At 42.1% G+C, this 25,717-nt stretch overlaps 1 protein-coding gene across 1 annotated transcript in view; it reads right to left on the bottom strand.

The window, feature by feature from the left end:
• Positions 1 to 1,691: 1,691 nt before the first annotated feature.
• LOC113519552 (nose resistant to fluoxetine protein 6-like) overlaps positions 1,692 to 25,717 on the bottom strand; it is a 30,509-nt gene continuing 6,483 nt past the window's right edge. Inside the window, exons 7-12 of the mRNA XM_052899746.1 lie at positions 25,248 to 25,433; positions 23,725 to 23,895; positions 20,017 to 20,161; positions 3,680 to 3,857; positions 2,919 to 3,061; positions 1,692 to 2,235 (exon numbers count right to left, since the gene is read on the bottom strand). Of these exons, the coding sequence (XP_052755706.1) occupies positions 1,987 to 2,235; positions 2,919 to 3,061; positions 3,680 to 3,857; positions 20,017 to 20,161; positions 23,725 to 23,895; positions 25,248 to 25,433 (1,072 nt within the window). The 3' untranslated portion in view covers positions 1,692 to 1,986. The remainder of the gene's footprint in view (positions 2,236 to 2,918; positions 3,062 to 3,679; positions 3,858 to 20,016; positions 20,162 to 23,724; positions 23,896 to 25,247; positions 25,434 to 25,717) is intronic.

Here is a 25,717-nt window from a genome sequence, read left to right as displayed (position 1 = left end):
ACTAGCGACATTCGTGAGTGTACTAAATTTAAGTGATAGGTAACGTTGTGATTATCATCATAAGTTTTTCTTTCGTTCGGGCTAATATTACAATACCTCGCAGCTGCACACTGGTCTTGTCACGACAGACAAACCCTGTGTTAGATTTGACCAGTCGTCAGCCCGCCAAAAGCGCTGTTTAATATTTCATACTAATTCAGACAAGTCCCCCGGCCTTGAACGCTCCCGATCTGTATTCTGTGTAGGTTACGTTTCAAATCGTTATATACCTATATAATTACGCGAATACATACTGTTTAATGCACTTCGTTCTAGTTAAAAAAGTTAGACAAATTCTACTAGGTACTTATATGGTAAAAATTAAATTAAATGTTTATATAAATAAAACAAGTTGTGTATGTTTGTAATAATACCTATAGCGTGTACGACCAAATAATTTTATTATTGAATGTGGGTACTCCGAGATTAATGTTAATTTGTAACCGGCTATACCAATTACGACCTAATTTATATATATGTAAACAATTTCTTTCGATGGCTGTGTTTTGTTGCGACTTTTCTTTTTGTACAGTCCCAGTAGTTTTCTATTTTGTGCACTAGTCACACTGGCTATTTTTCGGGCGGCAAAATGGCTAGAAGCCAAAATGGTCTTGGGCTCACTTTATCTTTGAAGCATGTCTTGCGTCCTGCTAGATCAGTAAAAATTATTTTAAGGGTTCTACTCACCTATCGAATAAAAAATAATAATATTTTTAACGCATCCACAGACTATTAAAATTTGAACTAAGAAGAAACTTGATTAATTATATAAACTTAATAAGTCAATACTTTAATAAACGTATGTAGGTATAGTTTTTAATGTAAAGCGTTATATTACAAAACAACTTGTTTTTTTTTTGTTTAAGTCTATTAGTAGGGATTCAAATACAAGTAAATTATTGAGTTCAGTGCCCATGAAACTTGGAGGGGTGAGTGGGACTGCTAGGTATTAAGACAATTAAAAGCGAGATTTTGAGGGTTCAGTGTGTCCGAGATCGTCGAAAACTAGCCAGAAATGTGCATATGTGACTGTATTTATGTATATATTTTTTTTTGTTATGCTAAGAGGGAGCCAGTCGGGTACCATCGTTCGTGCATTCGTCATTACCTGCTGACATGTATTCATTGTAATGAAACTATGATATTATATTAATATGAAAACAAATTCCTGAGATAATAAAAGGGAAAATATTATAAAGCTGTATTTTATTTGCGCCTGAATATTTAGAAGCACCTAGATCCTGATCTGTCTCTGAACTTTATAATGGTTTCCATTGATTGATTTTTTAAAACTTGAAATTATCGAAGCTGATATTTTTTGACAAATCCCTAATTTCAGTTCGTCTTCATTGGTTCATGTTTTTGCTTCTATAAAAAATCATTCTAATGGATGATAATGAAATGGTAACCCCGCCTGCGTTAACGGTATACGCTGGCGAGGCACCAGTAAAGAATGATAGATGAGAATGAAAATACAGGTCAGTTAGCCCGTCGTGATGAATACACCTGGAAACTAGCATAACGCTTTCCAAGAGGGGGAGGGGGGGGGGGCATGTAAAAGTTGACCTGACTTACTAGTAATCCCTCCCCCCTCCAAGAATATAAGTCTGCGATGGTAGATATTGAACGAATGATAAAATGATAAAAAATACTGCAATATTAATTCTAGATTTAATATAAAATAATGAGCATGAGAGGCGATTGTTAAGTAAGTATATCATATAGAGTGATTCAAAATTTCATACTATAATACATAATAGATACATTATTTATACATTTTAGATGTCTCCAATTGGATTGTAGTTTATATTCCACGTCAAATATTTACTTTTGCATAGTTATGTGTATTGGTTATACATATTTACAGTTATCCACGAGGTACATTCATATTTCCCACTTCTCTCCTTTTCTCCCCAGCACCAATGTTACCATACAATTGGTGTATTCTTATTTCTTTTTATTTTCCTCTTGCGTGGTCTTAGCATCATTTCCTATTGGTTGTTTTTCGTTTTCCTCACCTTTTTTCTTGTACACTTGTGTTATGTACGATTTCCCGTGTTCAGGTATGCATTTGTCATCCCGCTTGGCGGGGGTCAGGACGAGTTTCAATATAGGATCCATTGGCGCCTCCACCATCAAATAGAATGGGATAGAAATTAAATAAGCCACTGTCAGTACGCCAAATTGCATTAACATCTGTAAATAATTGCTAAAATTAATTTGTGACATATTGGCCACGATTAAGTTCGCATGAATCAAGACGAATGCGTGTATATATATAATAATATATAAGTATATATCATGAGTAGGGATATGTATTTACATTATTACATGTATCACATCTCTATATTTCAGAAATAATATAATTTCATCGTGCCACCAAATTGTTTATAATTACTCCTCTCCATCCAAATGTTGCCTGGACGAGATCGCTCTTAGCGATAAGGTCGCCCATTGTTTTCTCATTGTGATTATTTCTTGTAATTATTTATGTTTATAATATGTTTACTGTTGTAATCCTTTAGAGGAATCAATAAAGAGTATCTATCTATGAATGTATGAATACCAGATTTCATTCAAATTCATTCAGCTATGGCTCATTCGTGTTTCTACCGTGAAGCAGTTATGTTTGCAAGGCTGTGTTTCGGTTTGAAGGGTGGATATGGCAGTGAATTTACAGGGTACAGAGGAATAACATCTGAGTCCTCAGGAATAGCAACGCATGGGAGGTATCATGGGCAAAACAGTATACTCTGTTATGTCCATGGTACTGCTCATGTCTATAGGCGACGGTTACCACTTTCTATCAGGTGGGCCGTTAGCTTGTTTGCCATTTTAAGTTGCATAAAAAAAATGTAAGCAATGTTGCTTCTACTTACCGCAGAAAAGTAGTTTAATTCCACCAGAACTGATTTTGAGCCAATTATGTAGTGTACAACGTTCATATGTAGCAAATAAACAGAGTACGTGAGCCGCCCGGACACCGCCCACCCGTCCCACTCGAACATGCTCGTGAGGAAGTCTGTGAATAGATAGATTGGCGTTAATTTACTGGGTACACAGGAATAACATCTGAGTCCTCAGGAATGGCAACGCATGGGGGGTATCATGAGCGAAACAGTATACTCTGTTATGTCCAAGCTTAAGTCAAGGCAAACCAGCTGACGACCCACCTGATGGAAAGTGGTAACTGTCGCTTATAGACATGAGCACTACCATGGACATAACAGAGTATACTGTTTCGCCCATGATACCCCCATGCGTTGTCATTCCTGAGGACTCAGGTGTTATTCTTCTATACTCTGTAAATTCACGCTATATCCCACCCTTCAAACCGAAACACAGCCATTTCCAGGTTTTCAGGGGGAATCACGTGGAGGTCGACCGGATAGGGTGTATTGCTAGTAATGGGGCTATTTGACCCCATTACTAACAATCCCTTTCCCCTCCGGACATACCCTTTTGGTTATTGGTTTTTTGTATTAATTATGTGTTCAAAACAATTATAATAAAAAATAAATCAAAAGATCACATTTCTGAAGTCGGTTGCAAAGTGTATTTGTTCGTTGTAAAATTGGTAGTTCATAGGAGAAAGAGCAGTGTACAACGAAAAATTGAAATAACTATATTGGGTACTCACTATCCAATTTCATGGTGAACCCTAATATAAGGTAGACAGCCGCGCCGCCGATGACAATGCGGTGGGTACCCTGGTACACCATCCTCACCAGGAGTGTAGGTGAGCTGTAGAAAACGCTTCCGAGTAAGGCCAACCCGATAATCATCGGGATGCAAGCCCAGTATATATACTTGTAGATCTATAACAATACAGGAGATACATGATAATATACGTATATATGTTGCAGGCAGAACTCTTAACCAGTTACAAGTACTATTGACTAGCAAAATCAGTCAAAACTACTTTTTTTTTATGGGTGAAAATGGTATTGTAACCCCGCCTGCGCTAACGGGATACGCTGGCGGAGCACCAGTGAAGGGTGATAGATGAGAATGAAAACAGGCCAGTTAGCCCATCATGATAATTTCCAGGGAGAACCGCGAGGAGGTCGACCTGGTTGGGTATATTGCTAGCAATGGGATTCTCAGTCTCCATTACTAACAATCTCTTTCCCCCCCCGTCAAAAGTACTTTTGACTGAACAGGTTGGTCAAAAGTGGTTTTGACTTGAAATTATTGGTTATTAGTACTTTTGACTGCAAATTTGCGGTTAGATTAAGTTAAGTACATTTAACTGTAATTTTAGTCAAAAGTATTATTTATATATTTATAAAAGACACACCAACAATATGCTCACAATAATTAAGTAGACAATATACAATGTTATTAGTAAGTAAAAGAGAAAAACTACTATTAAATAATGCTTAAATCTAAGTTTAGTGCGTGCGTGCGTGCGTGCGTGCGTGCGTGCGTGCGTGCGTGCGTGCGTGCACAGTCAGGATCAGGGTTTCATGAAATTCTCAGTTTCCTCATAATTTAATGAAAGTAAATAATTTTTTACAAGTCTATTAGCCTGTGATGAAGTATTATTCTTTATTTGGCAACATTTAAGTATTTTATTGTATATGTAAGAATGAAGAAAACGTGGTAAGCGACTTGCAAATGTGGTTTTAATACAAGGAACACGAATTCTATAAATTCTTTTTGTTAATACTTTTGGGTGGTCAAGATGACAAAGTGAATTTTTATGACACGATTTAAAAACTTGTAGAATGTATAGCTGACGAACAGTTAGCACATCACATTAGAAATCTCTAAAATTATCAGTGTTTCTCTACAATATTATGCATGTATTATACATATAAACCTGCCTCTTTAATCAGTCGATCTATTAAAAACCCGCTTCAAAATCCGTTGCGTAGTTTTAACGATTTAAGCATACATAGGGATGGACAGACAGCGACAGCGACTTTGTTTTATACTGTCTGGGGGACACGATGGCGAAAAAAAAACGGCCGCGCGGAAAATTTTTTAATAGATGGCGATACTAGTCGCGATTTACTATTAATGCTTCCGTAAGTTTCAGAAAACAAACAAAATCATTTATAAAATATGTATACTTTTATTTTGTGGGCATAAGAACTCCGTTGCGCCTTAGGGTACCAGGGCGTAACTCCGCTTCCCCCCCCCTCCCTACTAGGGCCGGGGTGCAGCCTTGAGGGAGGCACACCCCACTAAGTTCCCTAGGAGGTATGCGCACGTACCCGTGTGCCTCCTGAGACGGTAGGATGGGAAGGGCATTCCCCATCCTAAACACGAGAGGTGGCCTGCCCTACAACATCTACAGGGCGGGCCGTCGCGTCGGGCTCCGGTCGTCTTCAACTCGGGAACCCGGGGACCCGACATATGCGCCTCGAGGTACGTCGTGAGGTTTTAGTGGGTAAAAATCCCACACACCCCCCCTGCCTTCCCTCCGGCAGTTGGGAAGGTCTTTGGAAGATTTCCTCACGTTAAAAAAAAAAAAAAAAAAAAAAAAAAAAAAAAAAAAAAAAAAAAAAGGGTACCAGGGCGTACTGAAGCCTTTATCCCTCTACAATGGACCTCTGGGAGGATGGATCGTTTTTGTACTATACTCGTGGGAACAACATGAACAAAAAAGAAACTACAAAGAAAACTACGTACGTTCTCTAAAGAATGCGAAATTGAAACGACAAGAGATGATTTCTAATGAAAGCGAGCGTCCATAAGCGGCAACGCTTAGGAAAAATACGTTTAGCAATAGCAATAGCAATAAACATAGAGAAAACGAATCGTTAGAACAATGCACAAATAGGCAAGATATCGCTAGAATACATACATACACAAAAGAGAAGATAAAATGAATTACAAGAAGAACAATTACACGCGTGAAATCTCTAATTAACAATACTGAAAAGTTAAAGAAAAGATATCATTTTTTAAAAACAAGCTTTTATTACCTATCTGTTAATAAAATGAACGGAATGTTAATTTTCACATAAAAATAAAAACCGACTACAGTCATGTTTCAACTTGTTCGTCCAGCCGACTATAGTTGTTGAATATAGACATAAATAGGTTTTTTATAAATCTAGTCATCACATATTAAGTTCATGTCCAAAAGCCTAAAGTTGCGATGTTTTGTATTTTAGATCAATTTAATTTTAGTTGCTAAATAATGTTTAAAAGCATTGTCTTATGATGTAGTCTAATTTGTTCTCACTCTGCAATAATTATATCATTCAATAACGTATTGTGTTGTGTGTTCATCTATTCGCATTTGTTTCAGCTTTCTATAACTGGATTACACATTGAAAAATTATTAATACCCCAACATAAGTGATGATGAGCGGCAAGATAATACTCTGTTGAAAAGCAAGAAAATACTTCACTGAAGCGGGCTATAGAGCATTTCTTCGAAAAGACGAAGAAAAAAAAAGAATTCAGTTCTCAATTCGTCGGTTGGTCAATCGTAGCAGAGTTGAACGTCTTACAAGACGTTCCACTCTGAATCTGATCGATAGACCGATAGTCAGAGTGTCTGTGTGTCTGAGTGTCTAGTGTCTGAGTGTCTAGTGTCCGAGTGTCTAGTGTCTGGGTGTCTGAGTGTCTAGTGTCTGAGTGTCTAGTGTCCGAGTGTCTAGTGTCCGAGTGTCTAGTGTCTGGGTGTCTGAGTGTCTAGTGTCCGAGTGTCTAGTGTCCGAGTGTCTAGTGTCCGAGTGTCTAGTGTCCGAGTGTCTAGTGTCTGGGTGTCTGAGTGTCTAGTGTCTGAGTGTCTAGTGTCCGAGTGTCTAGTGTCCGAGTGTCTAGTGTCTGGGTGTCTGAGTGTCTAGTGTCCGAGTGTCTAGTGTCCGAGTGTCTAGTGTCCGAGTGTCTAGTGTCCGAGTGTCTAGTGTCGGAGTGTCTAGTGTCCGAGTGTCTAGTGTCCGAGTGTCTAGTGTCCGAGTGTCTAGTGTCTGGGTGTCTAGTGTCTGTGTGTCTGAGTGTCTAGTGTCTGAGTGTCTAGTGTCCGAGTGTCTAGTGTCTGGGTGTCTGAGTGTCTAGTGTCTGAGTGTCTAGTGTCCGAGTGTCTAGTGTCTGGGTGTCTGAGTGTCTAGTGTCTGAGTGTCTAGTGTCTGAGTGTCTAGTGTCCGAGTGTCTAGTGTCCGAGTGTCTAGTGTCCGAGTGTCTAGTGTCTGGGTGTCTGAGTGTCTAGTGTCCGAGTGTCTAGTGTCCGAGTGTCTAGTGTCGGAGTGTCTAGTGTCTGAGTGTCTAGTGTCCGAGTGTGTAGTGTCCGAGTGTCTAGTGTCCGAGTGTCTAGTGTCCGAGTGTCTAGTGTCTACTGTGTGAGTGTCTAGTGTCCGAGTGTCTAGTGTCTGGGTGTCTGAGTGTCCGAGTGTCTAGTGTCGGAGTGTCTAGTGTCCGAGTGTCTAGTGTCCGAGTGTCTAGTGTCTGGGTGTCTAAGTGTCTAGTGTCTGAGTGTCTAGTGTCTGAGTGTCTAGTGTCCGAGTGTCAAGTGTCCGAGTGTCTAGTGTCTGTGTGTCTGAGTGTCTAGTGTCCGAGTGTCTAGTGTCGGAGAGTCTAGTGTCGGAGTGTCTAGTGTCTGAGTGTCTAGTGTCAGAGTGTCTAGTGTCAGAGTGTCTAGTGTCCGAGTGTCTAGTGTCGGAGTGTCTAGTGTCTGAGTGTCTAGTGTCAGAGTGTCTAGTGTCCGAGTGTCTAGTGTCCGAGTGTCTAGTGTCGGAGTGTTTTGTGTCGGAGTGTCTTGTGTCGGAGTGTCTAGTGTCCGAGTGTCTAGTGTCGGAGAGTCTAGTGTCGGAGTGTCTAGTGTCTGAGTGTCTGGTGTCTGAGTGTCTAGTGTCCGAGTGTCTAGTGTCGGAGTGTCTAGTGTCCGAGTGTCTAGTGTCGGAGTGTCTAGTGTCCGAGTGTCTAGTGTCGGAGAGTCTAGTGTCGGAGTGTCTAGTGTCTGAGTGTCTAGTGTCCGAGTGTCTAGTGTCTGTGTGTCTGAGTGTCTAGTGTCTGAGTGTCTAGTGTCTGAGTGTCTAGTGTCCGAGTGTCTAGTGTCTGAGTGTCGAGTGTCCGAGTCTAGTGTCCGAGTGTCTAGTGTCTGGGTGTCTGAGTGTCTGAGTGTCTAGTGTCTGAGTGCCTAGTGTCTGGGTGTCTGAGTGTGTAGTGTCTGAGTGTCTAGTGTCTGGGTGTCTGAGTGTCTAGTGTCTAGTGTCTGAGTGTCTGAGTCTCTAGTGTCTACTGTGTGAGTGTCTGATTGTCTAGTGTCTGAGTGTCTAGTGTCCGAGTGTCTAGTGTCGGAGTGTCTAGTGTCCGAGTGTCTAGTGTCCGAGTGTCTAGTGTCGGAGTGTCTAGTGTCTGAGTGTCTAGTGTCCGAGTGTCTAGTGTCAGAGTGTCTAGTGTCCGAGTGTCTAGTGTCCGAGTGTCTAGTGTCGGAGTGTTTTGTGTCGGAGTGTCTTGTGTCGGAGTGTCTAGTGTCCGAGTGTCTAGTGTCGGAGAGTCTAGTGTCGGAGTGTCTAGTGTCTGAGTGTCTGGTGTCTGAGTGTCTAGTGTCCGAGTGTCTAGTGTCGGAGTGTCTAGTGTCCGAGTGTCTAGTGTCGGAGTGTCTAGTGTCCGAGTGTCTAGTGTCGGAGAGTCTAGTGTCGGAGTGTCTAGTGTCTGAGTGTCTAGTGTCCGAGTGTCTAGTGTCTGTGTGTCTGAGTGTCTAGTCTCTGAGTGTCTAGTGTCTGAGTGTCTAGTGTCTGAGTGTCTAGTGTCCGAGTGTCTAGTGTCGGAGTGTCTAGTGTCCGAGTGTCTAGTGTCCGAGTGTCTAGTGTCTGGGTGTCTGAGTGTCTGAGTGTCTAGTGTCTGAGTGCCTAGTGTCTGGGTGTCTGAGTGTGTAGTGTCTGAGTGTCTAGTGTCTGAGTGTCTAGTGTCTGGGTGTCTGAGTGTCTAGTGTCTAGTGTCTGAGTGTCTGAGTCTCTAGTGTCTACTGTGTGAGTGTCTGATTGTCTAGTGTCTGAGTGTCTAGTGTCCGAGTGTCTAGTGTCGGAGTGTCTAGTGTCGGAGTGTCTAGTGTCCGAGTGTCTAGTGTCGGAGTGTCTAGTGTCTGAGTGTCTAGTGTCCGAGTGTCTAGTATCCGAGTGTCTAGTGTCTGAGAGTCTAGTGTCTGAGTGTCTAGTGCCTGAGTGTCTAGTGTCCGAGTGTCCAGTGTCGGAGTGTCTAGTGTCTGGGTGTCTGAGTGTCTAGTGTCTGAGTGTCTAGTGTCTGAGTGTCTAGTGTCTGAGTGTCTAGTGTCCGAGTGTCTAGTGTCCGAGTGTCTAGTGTCTGAGTGTCTAGTGTCTGAGTGTCTAGTGTCTGAGTGTCTAGTGTCTGAGTGTCTAGTGTCCGAGTGTCCAGTGTCTGGGTGTCTGATGTCTAGTGTCTGAGTGTCTAGTGTCTGAGTGTCTAGTGTCTGAGTGTCTAGTGTCTGAGTGTCTAGTGTCCGAGTGTCCAGTGTCGGAGTGTCTAGTGTCTGGGTGTCTGAGTGTCTAGTGTCTGAGTGTCTAGTGTCCGAGTGTCTAGTGTCCGAGTGTCTAGTGTCCGAGTGTCTAGTGTCCGAGTGTCTAGTGTCCGAGTGTCTAGTGTCTGGGTGTCTAAGAATCTAGTGTCAGAGTGTCTAGTGTCCGAGTGTCTAGTGTCTGTGTGTCTGAGTGTCTAGTGTCCGAGTGTCTAGTGTCTGGGTGTCTAAGTGTCTAGTGTCTGAGTGTCTAGTGTCAGAGTGTCTAGTCTCCGAGTGTCTAGTGTCCGAGTGTCTAGTGTCGGAGTATTTTGTGTCGGAGTGTCTAGTCTCGGAGTGTCTAGTGTCCGAGTGTCTAGTGTCGGAGTGTCTAGTGTCTGAGTGTCTAGTGTCCGAGTGTCTAGTGTCTGTGAGTCTGAGTGTCTAGTGTCTGTGTGTCTGAGTGTCTAGTGTGTGAGTGTCTAGTATCCGAGTGTCTAGTGTCCGAGTGTCTAGTGTCCGAGTGTCTAGTGTCTGGGTGTCTAAGTGTCAGAGTGTCTAGTGTCTGAGTGTCTAGTGTCCGAGTGTCTAGTGTCTGAGTGTCTAGTGTCAGAGTGTCTAGTGTCTGAGTGTCTAGTGCCCGAGTGTCTAGTGTCTGTGTGTCTGAGTGTCTAGTGTCTGAGTGTGTGAGTGTCTAGTGTCAGAGTGTCTAGTGTCCGAGTGTCTAGTGTTTGGGTGTCTGAGTGTCTAGTGTCTGAGTGTCAGACAGTGAGACACTCAGATACCCAGACACTAGACACTCCGACACTGGACACTCGGACACTAGACACTCGGACACTAGACACTCAGACACTAGACACTCAGACACACAGACACTAGACACTCGGACACTAGACACTCGGACACTAGAGACACAGACACTAGACACTAGACACTCAGACACCCAGACACTAGACACTCGGACACTAGACACTCAGACACACAGACACTAGACACTCGGACACTAGACACTCTGACACTAGACACTCACAAAGTAGACACTAGACACTCAGATACTAGACACTCAGACACTAGACACTCAGACACTAGACACTCAGACACCCAGACACTAGACACTCGGACACTAGACACTCAGACACCCAGACACTAGACACTCGGACACTAGACACTCGGACACTAGACACTCAGACACTAGACACTCAGACACTAGACACTCAGACACCCAGACACTAGACACTCGGACACTAGACACTCTGACACTAGAAACTCACACAGTAGACACTAGACACTCAGACACTAGACATTCCGACACTAGACACTCAGACACTAGAAACTCAGACACTAGACACTCAGACACCCAGACACTAGACACTCGGACACTAGACACTCGAACACTAGACACTCAGACACTAGACACTCAGACACCCAGACACTAGACACTCGGACACTAGACACTCAGACACTAGACACTCAGACACACAGACACTAGACACTCGGACACTAGACACTCGGACACTAGACACTCAGACACTAGACACTCACACAGTAGACACTAGACACTCAGACACTAGACATTCCGACACTAGACACTCAGACACTAGACACTCAGACACCCAGACACTAGACACTCGGACACTAGACACTCTGACACTAGACACTCACAAAGTAGACACTCAGACACTAGACACTCAGACACTAGACACTCAGACACCCAGACACTAGACACTCGGACACTAGACACTCAGACACCCAGACACTAGACGCTCGGACACTAGACACTCGGACACTAGACACTCCGACACAAGACACTCCGACACAAAACACTCCGACACTAGACACTCGGACACTAGACACTCAGACACTAGACACTCAGACACCCAGACACTAGACACTCGGACACTAGACACTCGAACACTAGACACTCGGACACTAGACACTCAGACACACAGACACTAGACACTCGGACACTAGACACTCTGACACTAGACACTCACACAGTAGACACTAGACACTCAGACACTAGACATTCCGACACTAGACACTCAGACACTAGACACTCAGACACTAGACACTCAGACACCCAGACACTAGACACTCGGACACTAGACACTCGAACACTAGACACTCAGACACTAGACACTCAGACACCCAGACACTAGACACTCGGACACTAGACACTCGGACACTAGACACTCAGACACTAGACACTCAGACACACAGACACTAGACACTCGGGCACTAGACACTCGGACACTAGACACTCAGACACTAGACACTCAGACACCCAGACACTAGACACTCGGACACTAGACACTCGGACACTAGACACTCTGACACTAGACACTCACACAGTAGACACTAGACACTCAGATACTAGACACTAGACACTCGGACACTAGACACTAGACACTCGGACACTAGACACTCTGACACTAGACACTCACACAGTAGACACTAGACACTCAGACACTAGACACTCGGACACTAGACACTCTGACACTAGACACTCACACAGTAGACACTAGACACTCAGATACTAGACACTCAGACACTAGACACTCAGACACTAGACACTCAGACACCCAGATACTAGACACTCGGACACTAGACACTCAGACACCCAGACACTAGACACTCGGACACTAGACACTCGGACACTAGACACTCGGACACTAGACACTCCGACACAAGACACTCCGACACAAAACACTCCGACACTAGACACTCGGACAGTAGACACTCAGACACTAGACACTCAGACACCCAGACACTAGACACTCGGACACTAGACACTCGAACACTAGACACTCAGACACTAGACACTCAGACACCCAGACACTAGACACTCGGACACTAGACACTCGGACACTAGACACTCAGACACTAGACACTTAGACACACAGACACTAGACACTCGGACACTAGACACTCGGACACTAGACACTCAGACACTAGACACTCAGACACTAGACACTCAGACACTCAGATACCCAGACACTAGACACTCGGACACTAGACACTCAGACACACAGACACTAGACACTCAGACACTAGACACTCGGACACTAGACACTCAGACACTAGACACTCAGACACTAGACACTCAGACACCCAGACACTAGACACTCGGACACTAGACACTCAGACACTCAGACACTAGACACTCGGACACTAGACACTCGGACACTAGACACTAGACACTCAGACACTAGACACTCAGACACCCAGACACTAGACACTCGGACACTAGACACTCGGACATTAGACACTCCGACACAAGACACTCAGACACTAGACACTCAGACACCCAGACACTAGACACTCGGACACTAGACACTCGAACACTAGACACTCTGACACTAGACACTCAGACACTAGACACTCGGACACTAGACACTCAGACACTAGACACTCTGACACTTAGACACCCAGACACTAGACACTCGGACACTAGACACTCGGACACTAGATACTCTGACACTAGACACTCTGACACTAGACTCTCCGACACAAGACACTCGGACACTAGATACTCCGACACTAGACACTCGGACACTAGACACTCAGACACTAGACACTCCGACACAAGACACTCCGAAACAAAACACTCCGACACTAGACACTCGGACACTAGACACTCGGACACTAGACACTCAGACACTAGACACTCAGACACCCAGACACTAGACACTCGGACACTAGATACTCAGACACTAGACACTCAGACACTAGACACTCAGACACCCAGACACTAGACACTCGGACACTAGACACTCGGACACTAGACACTCAGACACACAGACACTAGACACTCGGACACTAGACACTCAGACACTAGACACTCAGACACACAGACACTAGACACTCGGACACTAGACACTCGGACACTAGACACTCAGACACTAGACACTCAGACACCCAGACACTAGACACTCGGACACTAGACACTCAGACACCCAGACACTAGACACTCGGACACTAGACACTCAGACACTCAGACACTAGACACTCGGACACTAGACACTCGGACACTAGACACTAGACACTCAGACACTAGACACTCAGACACCCAGACACTAGACACTCGGACACTAGACACTCGGACATTAGACACTCCGACACAAGACACTCAGACACTAGACACTCAGACACCCAGACACTAGACACTCAGACACCCAGACACTAGACACTCGGACACTAGACACTCGAACACTAGACACTCTGACACTAGACACTCAGACACTAGACACTCGGACACTAGACACTCAGACACTAGACACTCTGACACTTAGACACCCAGACACTAGACACTCGGACACTAGACACTCGGACACTAGATACTCTGACACTAGACACTCGGACACTAGACACTCTGACACTAGACACTCAGACACTAGACACTCAGACACTAGACACTCAGACACTAGACACTCAGACACTAGGCACTCAGACACTAGACACTCAGACACCCAGACACTAGACACTCAGACACACAGACACTAGACACTCGGACACTAGACACTCAGACACTAGACACTCACAAAGTAGACACTCAGACACTAGACACTCAGACACTAGACACTCAGACACCCAGACACTAGACACTCGGACACTAGACACTCACACAGTAGACACTAGACACTCGGACACTAGATACTCTGACACTAGACACTCGGACACTAGACACTCTGACACTAGACACTCAGACACTAGACACTCAGACACTAGACACTCAGACACTAGACACTCAGACACTAGGCACTCAGACACTAGACACTCAGACACCCAGACACTAGACACTCAGACACACAGACACTAGACACTCGGACACTAGACACTCAGACACTAGACACTCACAAAGTAGACACTCAGACACTAGACACTCAGACACTAGACACTCAGACACCCAGACACTAGACACTCGGACACTAGACACTCACACAGTAGACACTAGTATTCCGACACTAGACACTCAGACACTATACACTCAGACACCCAGACACTAGACACTCGGACACTAGACACTCGGATACTAGACACTCAGACACTAGACTCTCAGACACTAGACACTCAGACACTAGACACTCAGACACTAGACACTAGACACCCAGACACTAGACACTCGGACACTAGACACTCGGACACTAGACACTCAGACACTAGACACTCAGACACTAGACACTCAGACACCCAGACACTAAACACTCGGACACTAGACACTCAGACACTAGACACTCAGACACTCAGACACTCAGACACCCAGACACTAGACACTCGGACACTAGACACTCGGACACTAGACACTCGGACACTAGACACTCAGACACTAGACACTCAGACACCCAGACACTAGACACTCGGACACTAGACACTCGGACACTAGACACTCAGACACTAGACACTCAGACACACAGACACTAGACACTCGGACACTAGACACTCAGACACTAGACACTCAGACAATCAGACACCCAGACACTAGACACTGGGACACTAGTGTTCGAGTGTCTAGACACTCGGACACTAGACACTCGGACACTAGACACTCAGACACTAGACACTCGGACACTCAGACACCCAGACACCCAGACACTAGACACTCGGACACTAGACACTCGGACACTAGACACTCGGACACTAGACACTCTGACACTAGACACTCAGACACTAGACACTCAGACACTAGACACTCAGACACTAGACACTCAGACACTAGACACTCAGACACTAGGCACTCAGACACTAGACACTCAGACACCCAGACACTAGACACTCAGACACACAGACACTAGACACTCGGACACTAGACACTCAGACACTAGACACTCAGACACTAGACACTTAGACACTAGACACTCAGACACCCAGACACTAGACACTCGGACACTAGACACTCACACAGTAGACACTAGATACTCAGACACTAGACATTCCGACACTAGACACTCAGACACTATACACTCAGACACCCAGACACTAGACACTCGGACACTAGACACTCGGATACTAGACACTCAGACACTAGACTCTCAGACACTAGACACTCAGACACTAGACACTCAGACACTAGACACTAGACACCCAGACACTAGACACTCGGACACTAGACACTCAGACACTAGACACTCAGACACTAGACACTCAGACACCCAGACACTAGACACTCGGACACTAGACACTCGGACACTAGACACTCAGACACTAGACACTCAGACACTAGACACTCAGACACCCAGACACTAGACACTCGGACACTAGACACTCAGACACTAGACACTCAGACACCCAGACACTAGACACTCAGACACTAGACACTCAGACACTCAGACACCCAGACACTAGACACTCGGACACTAGACATTCGGACACTAGACACTCGGACACTAGACACTCAGACACTAGACACTCAGACACCCAGACACTAGACACTCGGACACTAGACACTCGGACACTAGACACTCAGACACTAGACACTCAGACACACAGACACTAGACACTCGGACACTAGACACTCGGACACTAGACACTCAGACACTCAGACACCCAGACACTAGACACTCGGACACTAGACATTCGGACACTAGACACTCGGACACTAGACACTCAGACACTAGACACTCAGACACCCAGACACTAGACACTCGGACACTAGACACTCGGACACTAGACACTCAGACACTAGACACTCAGACACACAGACACACAGACACTAGACACTCGGACACTAGACACTCAGACACTAGACACTCAGACACACAGACACTCTGACTATCGGTCTATCGATCAGATTCAGAGTGGAACGTCTTGTAAGACGTTCAACTCTGCTACGATTGACCAACCGACGAATTGAGAACTGAATTCTTTTTTTTCTTCGGCTTTTCGAAGAAATGCTCAATAGCCCGCTTCAGTGAAGTATTTTCTTGCTTTTCAACAGAGTAGTAGTAACTTGCCGCTCGTCATCACTTATGTTGGGGTAATAATAATTTTTCAATGTGTAATCCAGTTATAGAAAGCTGAAACAAATGCGAATAGATGAACACACAACACAATACGTTATTGAATGATATAATTATTGCAGAGTGAGAACAAATTAGACTACATCATAGGACAATGCTTTTAAACATTATTTAGCAACTAAAATTAAATTGATCTAAAATACAAAACATCGCAACTTTAGGCTTTTGGACATGAACTTAATATGTGATGACTAGATTTATAAAAAACCTATTTATGTCTATATTCAACAACTCACCTCCATTATTCTTCAGTGTTAACGTAACACACGTATTCTAATTCTTGTGATACATTTAAAATGGTGAAACGTCTTCTATAGAGTCGGCTGGACGAACAAGTTGAAACATGAATGTAGTCGGTTTTTATTTTTATGTGAAAATTAACATTTCTTATTAACATATCCCTTTTTTGGACTGATATTAGTCATTACAAATTCCAACGATTCTGGTAGAAAAAAATCTCTGTAACGTCGCGTTCTTATTTATAAATATTGGATGCCATTTTTTTGTGTTTTAGAGATAAAGTGGTTTTAAGAACACCGTCTGCAAACATCTGCAAGATGCAAACGAGTCTTATGAAGTACCCACACATAGTGACAGTAGGTTAAGGTTCGGCTGGGATGGCCAAAGGCCACCCCCAAGCCGTAACATGATGCACATATAAAAGTTAAAGATTAACTTAACCAACTAGGAACGAGTCTTGTCAAATGAGGTTTTATTGAGAGGCCGCCACCGAGTAAGCCAGAATCCGCGCAAACTAACTACTTTTGTGTAGAGATTGACGTAACAGGATATATTGCTAGCAATGGAGGCGCTAGTCCTCATTACCAATAATTCCTACCCCTATAGCTAACTCTATTAAGTTTAGAATCAACTGTAGGTGCATAGCGATCGTGCACAGGTGCTAATAGAATTACATTAATTTTTGGGGCAGGTTAATTTGTTTGAAAGCTGATTTTTATTTCATTTTATTTTATTTTATTGGCACATAAAACAGATCATAACCATAAAAAACTTAAGTAATAATAACATTTGCGATTCGGCTAGGTTATAATCCAATTACATTATGTGCACAGCTCGAGTAATTCAATAAAAGCAAACACATAATATAAAAAGAAATACTTAAAATGTTATATAAATATATAAAAGATAAAACTATATATAATAAAAAACATATTTCCAATCGTATTCTACAAAATAGAAAACAAGTTCTTCCTAAATATCAAATATTTTGTACCGAATATGTCGATGGATTTGTGGTCGAGCAGTAAGTCGTTATAAAGACGACGCATCCTTACCACAGGATTGTAATATGAAGTGTTATTTTTGTAGACTTGCAATGTAAACAATTTATGAGTAGGATTACGTGCTTTATACCTCGTATTAAAATTTAAATTAAGCAGTAGAGATGGAGAATCTATGACGTTATGAATAATTTTGTACAGATATAGTATGTCACTACGCTGACGACGCCTCTCTAAAGATGTAACATGAAAGTGTTCAAACTTTGTTTTCATAAGAGCTCAATTTGCGAAGCAAGCCCATTCGAAACGCGAGTATATTAAGGCATTTTCGCTGAACAGTCTCAATGCGATCACAATGTACTTTATAAAATGGAGACCAGATAACCGAGCCATACTCTAGAATGCTTCTCACCAGTGATTGTTACAGAGAAAGAAAACTGCTAGGATTTTTAAAGTTTTTAGTTAATCTAGTAATAAATCCCAGTAGTTGGTTGCTTCTGTTTATAATACATTCATAGTGTGGTTTAAAAGAAAGTTGGTCGTCAAAAATAATACCCAGATCATTAGCGATATTTCTGCGTTCTAGTATTTGTCCATTAATAGTGTAATTATAAATTAATTTCTGTGATCTGCGAGTGAAAGACAACACAAAACATTTACGTACATTTAGATTCATTAAATTATTAATGCACCACTTAGAACTACTTATTTATATTAAGTTTATGTATGGTTTTAGTTAATATGATTATTGCAAATTTGCCCAAAAAATATTTGCAGTTAAGATATTTTTGTGCATCGACCACTTTAATAAAAGTATACAAGGAATGAGATCGTGATACTATACCAGAAACTTAATAAAACTCCTGATATTTCAAACCATCAGGTATTTATTATTAACATTTATTAATACAATTGGGACTGTGATAAAAATGGGAAAATTTAATAATTAAGGTGTAAAGTTTTAGTGTTAAAAATATATAATTATGTACGATATGGAATTATTTTGTCGTAGACGAAGAAGCTTAATTATCATTAAAGGTTACACTGACCTTAGAAAGTGTTATATTCCTTTTTAAAGTTATTTTTTTTAACTTTTCAGTTCATTTTATTAACAAATAGGTAATAAAAGCTTGTTTTTTAAAAGAAGGGTATTTTCTCTTTAACTTTTCAGTATTGTTACTAACATTTATTTTTCATACCCCTCAATGATAAGGATGATCCCTAATTTTTTATTATTTTTTGACATATTTTTTTATTTTTATTATATTATGATTTAGCATTGAAAAATACATACAACTTCAAATTGTAAATAAGTACTTATCTATATACATAATAAAAAAAACCTAACACATTCGGAGAGTTACGTAAAGTAAATCGTATACGATTCATGTAAAGCGAGCTATTTAAACTCCTACGCAGTCTCGTGCAATACTTACCTACTGCAATATATATGTATAAACGCAAGACGAGACCGCCGAAATGATTCAAATAGATAGGTAATTATTATTTATATGTATAGGTAGAACATTCCACAACATTAGCAAACGCCACAGAGATTTACGCCATCTATAAGTTGCTTACGCAATTAGTAGTCATTAGTAAATTAATTTATTAGCTTAAGCTGGCGAGCGGCTAAGAAAGTAGCGGCATCTAGCGCACATATGAACAACTAAAAATTAAGCCGAAGAATAAACCGACTTTTCACTTGTTTATTCACGATGATGTATCTATCTGTACTAGTATAGTATTATACTCGTATTATCTGTGACTATGTTGTGTTGGGTACTAGTGTTTTTTTTTTTACAACACAGGGGGCAAATGAGGATGCGGCTCACCTGATGGCAAGTGACTACCGCCACCCATGATCAACCACAACACTAACAGGCGTTGCAGTTGTGCTGTCGGCCTTTTAAAAAGGAATATGCTCTTTTCTTGAAGGTTAAGATATCGTATCAGTTCGGAAATACTGCTGCTGGAAGTCGATTCCAAAGAGTGGTTGTCCATGAACTTCCTTAACTATTTATGGTCAGACGAGCAAATGTGGTTTTCAAAATTTTGAAGAAAAATAGACGCTTGCAGATGTCACTTGGAATGCTCACTTTATTATATCAACTGAACTGAACAACTGAACATAGGTTTCCCCTTATTAGGCTGTTTTGCCAGTAGTTGCCACGCTTGGCAGGCGGACTGGCAACTGCAGTTAGGCTTTGGTGTTTTTAAGAGGGACGCTGCTGCCCGTCCTTCGACAATTAAGTTCTCTTAGGCGTCTCTTACAACACTATTGCCAGGAATATAGAATACTCACTTTGCTGCCCGCAAATGTGGTGCCTTTCTTCCGATACTCGTAGAGCCTGTAGCCGGCGTACATTCCGAAGACGTAGCAGATGATATTGTTGTGGCCAATCACGTACACCAGCCGGAAGTCGTCCGTGTTTATTGTACGTGCAAATCTAAAATAAAATGCAGTCGAGTCACGAGAGCGTAGGAACTTTGTTTTTAGTGAGATCATGAGCGATGGTGACGACATTTCATAGGTAAAGGAATTGCTAGTAATGGGGTCTAATAGCTCCATTGCGGGGGGAGAAGTACTGTTAGTAATGGGAACGTTAATCCCTGTTGCTAGCAATATATCCTATCAGGTCGACCTCCACGCACGCCTCCACATCCTGGAAACCATCGTGATTAATTATTGTCAAATTCGACACGATGGGCCAACTGAGCTGACTTCATCCTCACCTATCATCCCTCACTGGTGGTGTACAGATAGCGCGGGCGGGGTTACCATTTCATTATCATCTATTAAAAAAAATAGCAATGTCAAAAAGATTGGAAAGAATATTTTAACGAAATTTCAAAAGAAAAAGGCATTTGGTACAAAACTATTCAGGCTGAACCTCCACATATTCCTTGGTTTTGTGGAATTAAAATCAATAGGTACAATATTAAATTAGCTGTTCGTATACGATCTGGTCATTATCCATCAAAAAAATTTGCACATATGATGGGGAAGTCCTTGTCACCCCATGGTCAAACTTGTAACACCATCGATGATGTGCATCATATTCTATTAGAGTGTCGTATTAACACGAAGGAAAGAGAAGAATTCATGCGCCACTTTAACTTAAATAAATTGAATGTTGGTCTTATTCAAACTATGTTAGCTGAACTTAAACCAGAAATTTTTGAACATCTGTGTAAATTATTGAAGCCCATTAATTCTTCTCTTTCCACGTCTAGGGAAGGTAGATAAAGTTTTGTTGGAGAAATCAGTTCAGGGTACAATAGGACTGATATACCTGAAGAAGGTAAAAGCCCTTAAAATATTAAAAAAAAAAAAAAAGCCCCATTGCTAGGAATATACCCTATTAAGTCGACCTCCACCTAATTCCCTCTGGAAACCACCGTGGTTAATTCTTGTTGAATGCGTCACACCTTATATACGAGGTTTGTCCGGAAAGTACGTATAAAAGTTTTTTAAAAATTTTATTTTACAATTATTCAGGTAAATCAATTTTATCCCCTTCAAAGTACTCCCCCTGTGACATAATGCACTTGTGCCAACGCCGTTTCCACTGTGAGAAGGCTCCTTGAAAGTCCTCTGGTTGTAGGTTTCTCAGCTGCCCCGTCGTAGCTTTTTTTATCTCATTTATGTCCCCCAAATGCCGCCCCCGAAGTACCAATTTGGTTTTTGGGAACAAGAAGAAGTCACACGGGGCCAAATCCGGCGAATAGGGGGGGTGTTCGGTCACCGTAATGGAATTTTTACTCAAAAACTCACGGAACGATCTTGGCGCAAATTTTTTTCATTTGAAGTTCGTTTCTTAGAATTTCGTGGACCACGGTTTTGCCCAAATTAAGCTCTTCAGCCACCTGTCTGACCGTTAAACGACGGTCCCCATTAACACAAGTTCGAATTCTTTCCACGTTTTCGTCGGAATGTGAAGTGGAAGGACGTCCTGAACGTGGGTCATCTTGAACGCTTTCTCGGCCCTCTCTGAATCTTTTTAGCCACTTGTGGACGGTTGGTTCCTTCACAGCATCATCCCCATAAACTGTTCTGAGATCGGCAAAAATTTCACGGCCATTCTTGCCGAGTTTCGAGAGAAACTTGATTACGACGCGCTGCTCTTCAACGGAAGCGGGCTCCATGCCGACGGGGTTTCGTTAAGAGGTAACTTCACAGATGGCGTGACAAGCCAGTTCGCACCGCACGGCGGTCAGACCAGAACTGAAGCATTGTTAGGGACATAAGGAAGGGGTCCTGCGCTTACCTGGCCTCCCCACTCCTCTTTCTCGCATTCCAGAACACTTTTATACGAACTTTCCGGACAGACCTCGTATTTTTTATTCAATCACTTTATAAAACGTTTTTATGCAACTTAGAATGGTGAACAGGCTGCCGGCCCACCTGGTGGAAAGTGGTAACCGTCGCCTATAGACATGAATAGTACTATGGACATAAAAGAGTATACTGTTTCGTCCATGATACCCCCATGCGTTGAATATACAATATACATTTAAAAACATTACAATATACTAAATGTACTTAATATGGATTCCATACAAAAGTAAACTGAAAAATAGTAACTAAAAAACGTCCAGAACAAAAGAAGCTATCGCTGAAATACAGAAGAAAAAGTAAGTAGTACGTAAGTAGTAAGTAAGTACCCAGACTGCTAAATATATATTCATAAATATTTATATTATTATGTAGTTAGTGACAGGCTGAGATTTTTACTTTGTTGAATAAGTGACCTCTACGAAACTAGTCAATGTTATACAAAATAACAATTGAAACAACGTGACGTAACTAGTATGTACGCAAGTATAATTATATATGTAAAATTTCACTATCGCATTAAATTTACTTCATTACAATGATATTTATAGTAATAGGAAAGGAGAACAGCTCAAAAAACCTGTACTGGACGCAGACTTAAAGAAAAAAGTAAAAAAAAAGAAAAGAGAAAAAAAACTGCTTTTAAAGTCTTAGATATAAAACTAATAAAGGTAAAAAAAATTGTCGCTTTGAAAGATAGCAAAAGAAAATATTAAAAAAAGAAAAAACATTACATAATTAATATTTAAAATTGAAAAGGCCGGCCGCACACCTGCCATGTCTCTGGTGTTGCGAGTGATCATGGGTAACGGTAGTCACTTACCATCAGATGAATTGCATACTCATTTGCCCACTGAGATATAAAAAAAGCAATGCTCTATTAGGGAAAACCTCATGCAGTTTCTCTTGGAACCTACAAAATTTTTAATCAATTCTCGACAATAGGTCAAGTGACCCGATTCCATTCTCCATTAGAACTCACAGAATCGCATGGAAGTCTACCTGATAGCGTATATTGCTTTCAAACGACGTCAACATCTCTATTAGAAATAATCTCTTCCCCCTAGTAAAGAGATGTCAGTTTTTTTGATGGATGATATTGAAATAGTAACCTCATTTGCGCTATCGGAATACACTGGCGGGGCACCAGTGAGAGCTGATAATTGAGGATGAAAGCAGGTCAGTTAACTTTTTTTTATATATATTTTTTTTATACAACTTAGAATGGCAAACAAGCTGACGGCTCATCTGATGGAAAGTGGAAACCGTCGCCTATAGACATGAGCAGTACCATGGACATAACAGAGTATACTGTTTCGCCCATGATACTCTCCATGCGTTGCCATTTCTGAGGACTCAGGTGTTATTCCTCTGTACCCTGTAAATTCACGCCATATCCCACCCTTCATACCGAAACACAGCCATGCAAACACAACTGCTTCACGGTTGAAACACGAATGGGACAGAGGTACCCAAGCAATCGACTTTTGTAGAAAGTCTCCCTCTGGTATCGGTCCACCTATCGTGAAGAACTTCACGAGAATTAACCACGATGGTTTCCAGGGGGATTCGCGTGCAGGTCGACTTGATAGGGTACATTGCTAGCAATGGAGCTGTTAGACTCCATTACTAACAATCCCTTTCCCCCCAAGAGATGTCAGTTATGGTACTTACTCAGGCGTGAACACCATAAATGCATGCGTGTCATAGTACCAGACGTGCAGTGCTGGCAACACGATGCCGAGGATTGTTAGCGCAGCCAGCACTAGATTCCGCTTTCGGCCCTTGGTCATTATGTGTACTGCTAATCCAATGTAGAACATTTGAGTATCAGCTGCCGAATACCTAAAAGGTAATAATTTTATGGGTGATAATGGAATGGTAATCCCACCCGCGCTATCGGTATACACCGGCGGGGCACCGATGAAGAATGATAGGTGAGGATGAAGCAGGTCAGTTAGCCTATCATGACGAATTCAACAAGAATTGTTCACGATGGTTTTTGAAGCAACAATTGAAGCCGTTTTCCTTGTGGAGTACAACCTTTAATTTTTATAATTAAGGGGACTCGTTTAGTGAAGGACTAGCCCCCTTATTAATAAAGATTTATTTAATATAAAATTGACTTTTTTTGTCTTAATTATATTACAATTACTAAGTTGACAGCGAGTCGAGGCTCAGTGACATAACTATACTTACATCGATTTATTTATTTATTTATTCATTAAAAACAATTACAACATTATAACAGCAAAAGTCAAATCAATGTTATAAACCTAGTGTGCTAACATACAACGTTATAATAAATGTATTTAACCCGGACTCTAGATATTTGTGAGCCGCTTCCAATATCTTTGGCTGGCTACTACTAAATATATCAATGATGTTTATAATATTATTTAATAACCGTACTGCGTGACGACTATCAAAACGTTTATTACATCTAGACAGAAAAAACCTCAAAACAATGATAGGGACAATAACGGGTCATTGTCCATTAAACAAACATCTATACACAATAGGAGCCACAGACAGCGCTCTATGTCGAGGCTGTTTCAACGCCGAAGAAACGGCTGCTCACGTAATCCTGGAATGTGAGGCTGTGGCCCATCAACGTTTAGAAATCGAAGGAACGGTGAGGTCGCTCCGTGAGGCCTGTGAAGAACCCAGGAAGCTTCTGCGCTTCTGGACGGAGCTAGGTTGGCTGCACTAGCCACGACTCATGCGCACAATGGCCTAAGTGAGAGGCTAAGCGCGGAAAATGGAGTCCTTTTCACATCACATCACATCAACCGTACTGCGTGAGTTAAGGCAGCGTGCTGAAGTAGGAGTGAGTTCAAATTTGTCCGACAATGTCACGAAATTTGGCATACTAAACATATTATTTAGGATGTAAAAGGAAATATTACATATGAAAGACTTAGTTATATATTCTTTATTGCATTTGTAAGTTACATCTAATATAATGCATTTATAAATGTTGTGAACAAGGGTGGACTTGTCTCTGACAGAGATCTCTTCCAGTCGACCCAATACAGCGAGGATGTATGTCGTTAGCGGGCAGCTAATGTTATTAAAAGTGTATTTATTGTCTATTAATGGTTTAACTCCACAACTAATCATAAAATTTGGAATACAAATACTATTTGGGATGGAGAAAGAGAAAGTAGCTGATAAGACAATTTTTTCAACATTACCAAGTGTGCACGGCACATAATACGTTGCTGGCGACATAGTTGTTGATGTAGAGCAGATGCGTCCACCAGTACTGGCGGCACTGCTCCGTGACGGACACCACCTGCTTGGTCCACAGCGGGCCGGAGCCCAGGTGCCGGAGCCAGGTGGCCGTGAACGCGAGCATCACTGCGAACGCTGGTGTCAGTCTGGAATAGTACAAAGGTAGTGCCTAAGTAGGCGCAGGTATATTTAAGGGACAGGCCGGATGGGACGCGCCCTAGAATTATTTGATGGTTACCTTAGGACGCGAGTGGAGGTTTCTGTTATACCCAAAAGTATATCAGAGAGTACTTATGTGACTTTTTTAGTGTGGCACCCTCTGGACAATAATTTTAATACACCATTTTAAATATGTTTAATGAAAAAAGGGATCTCCAATTTGAATTATTGTTCAAAGATGGATATAGAGGTGTTAAATTCAATGAATATT

This window comes from Galleria mellonella, unplaced genomic scaffold (genome assembly GCF_026898425.1).
Source record: "Galleria mellonella isolate WM207_F2 unplaced genomic scaffold, CSIRO_AGI_GalMel_v1 utg63, whole genome shotgun sequence".
In the NCBI taxonomy this organism is placed as follows: domain Eukaryota; kingdom Metazoa; phylum Arthropoda; class Insecta; order Lepidoptera; family Pyralidae; genus Galleria; species Galleria mellonella.
This window is presented reverse-complemented; position numbering and strand designations above follow the sequence as displayed.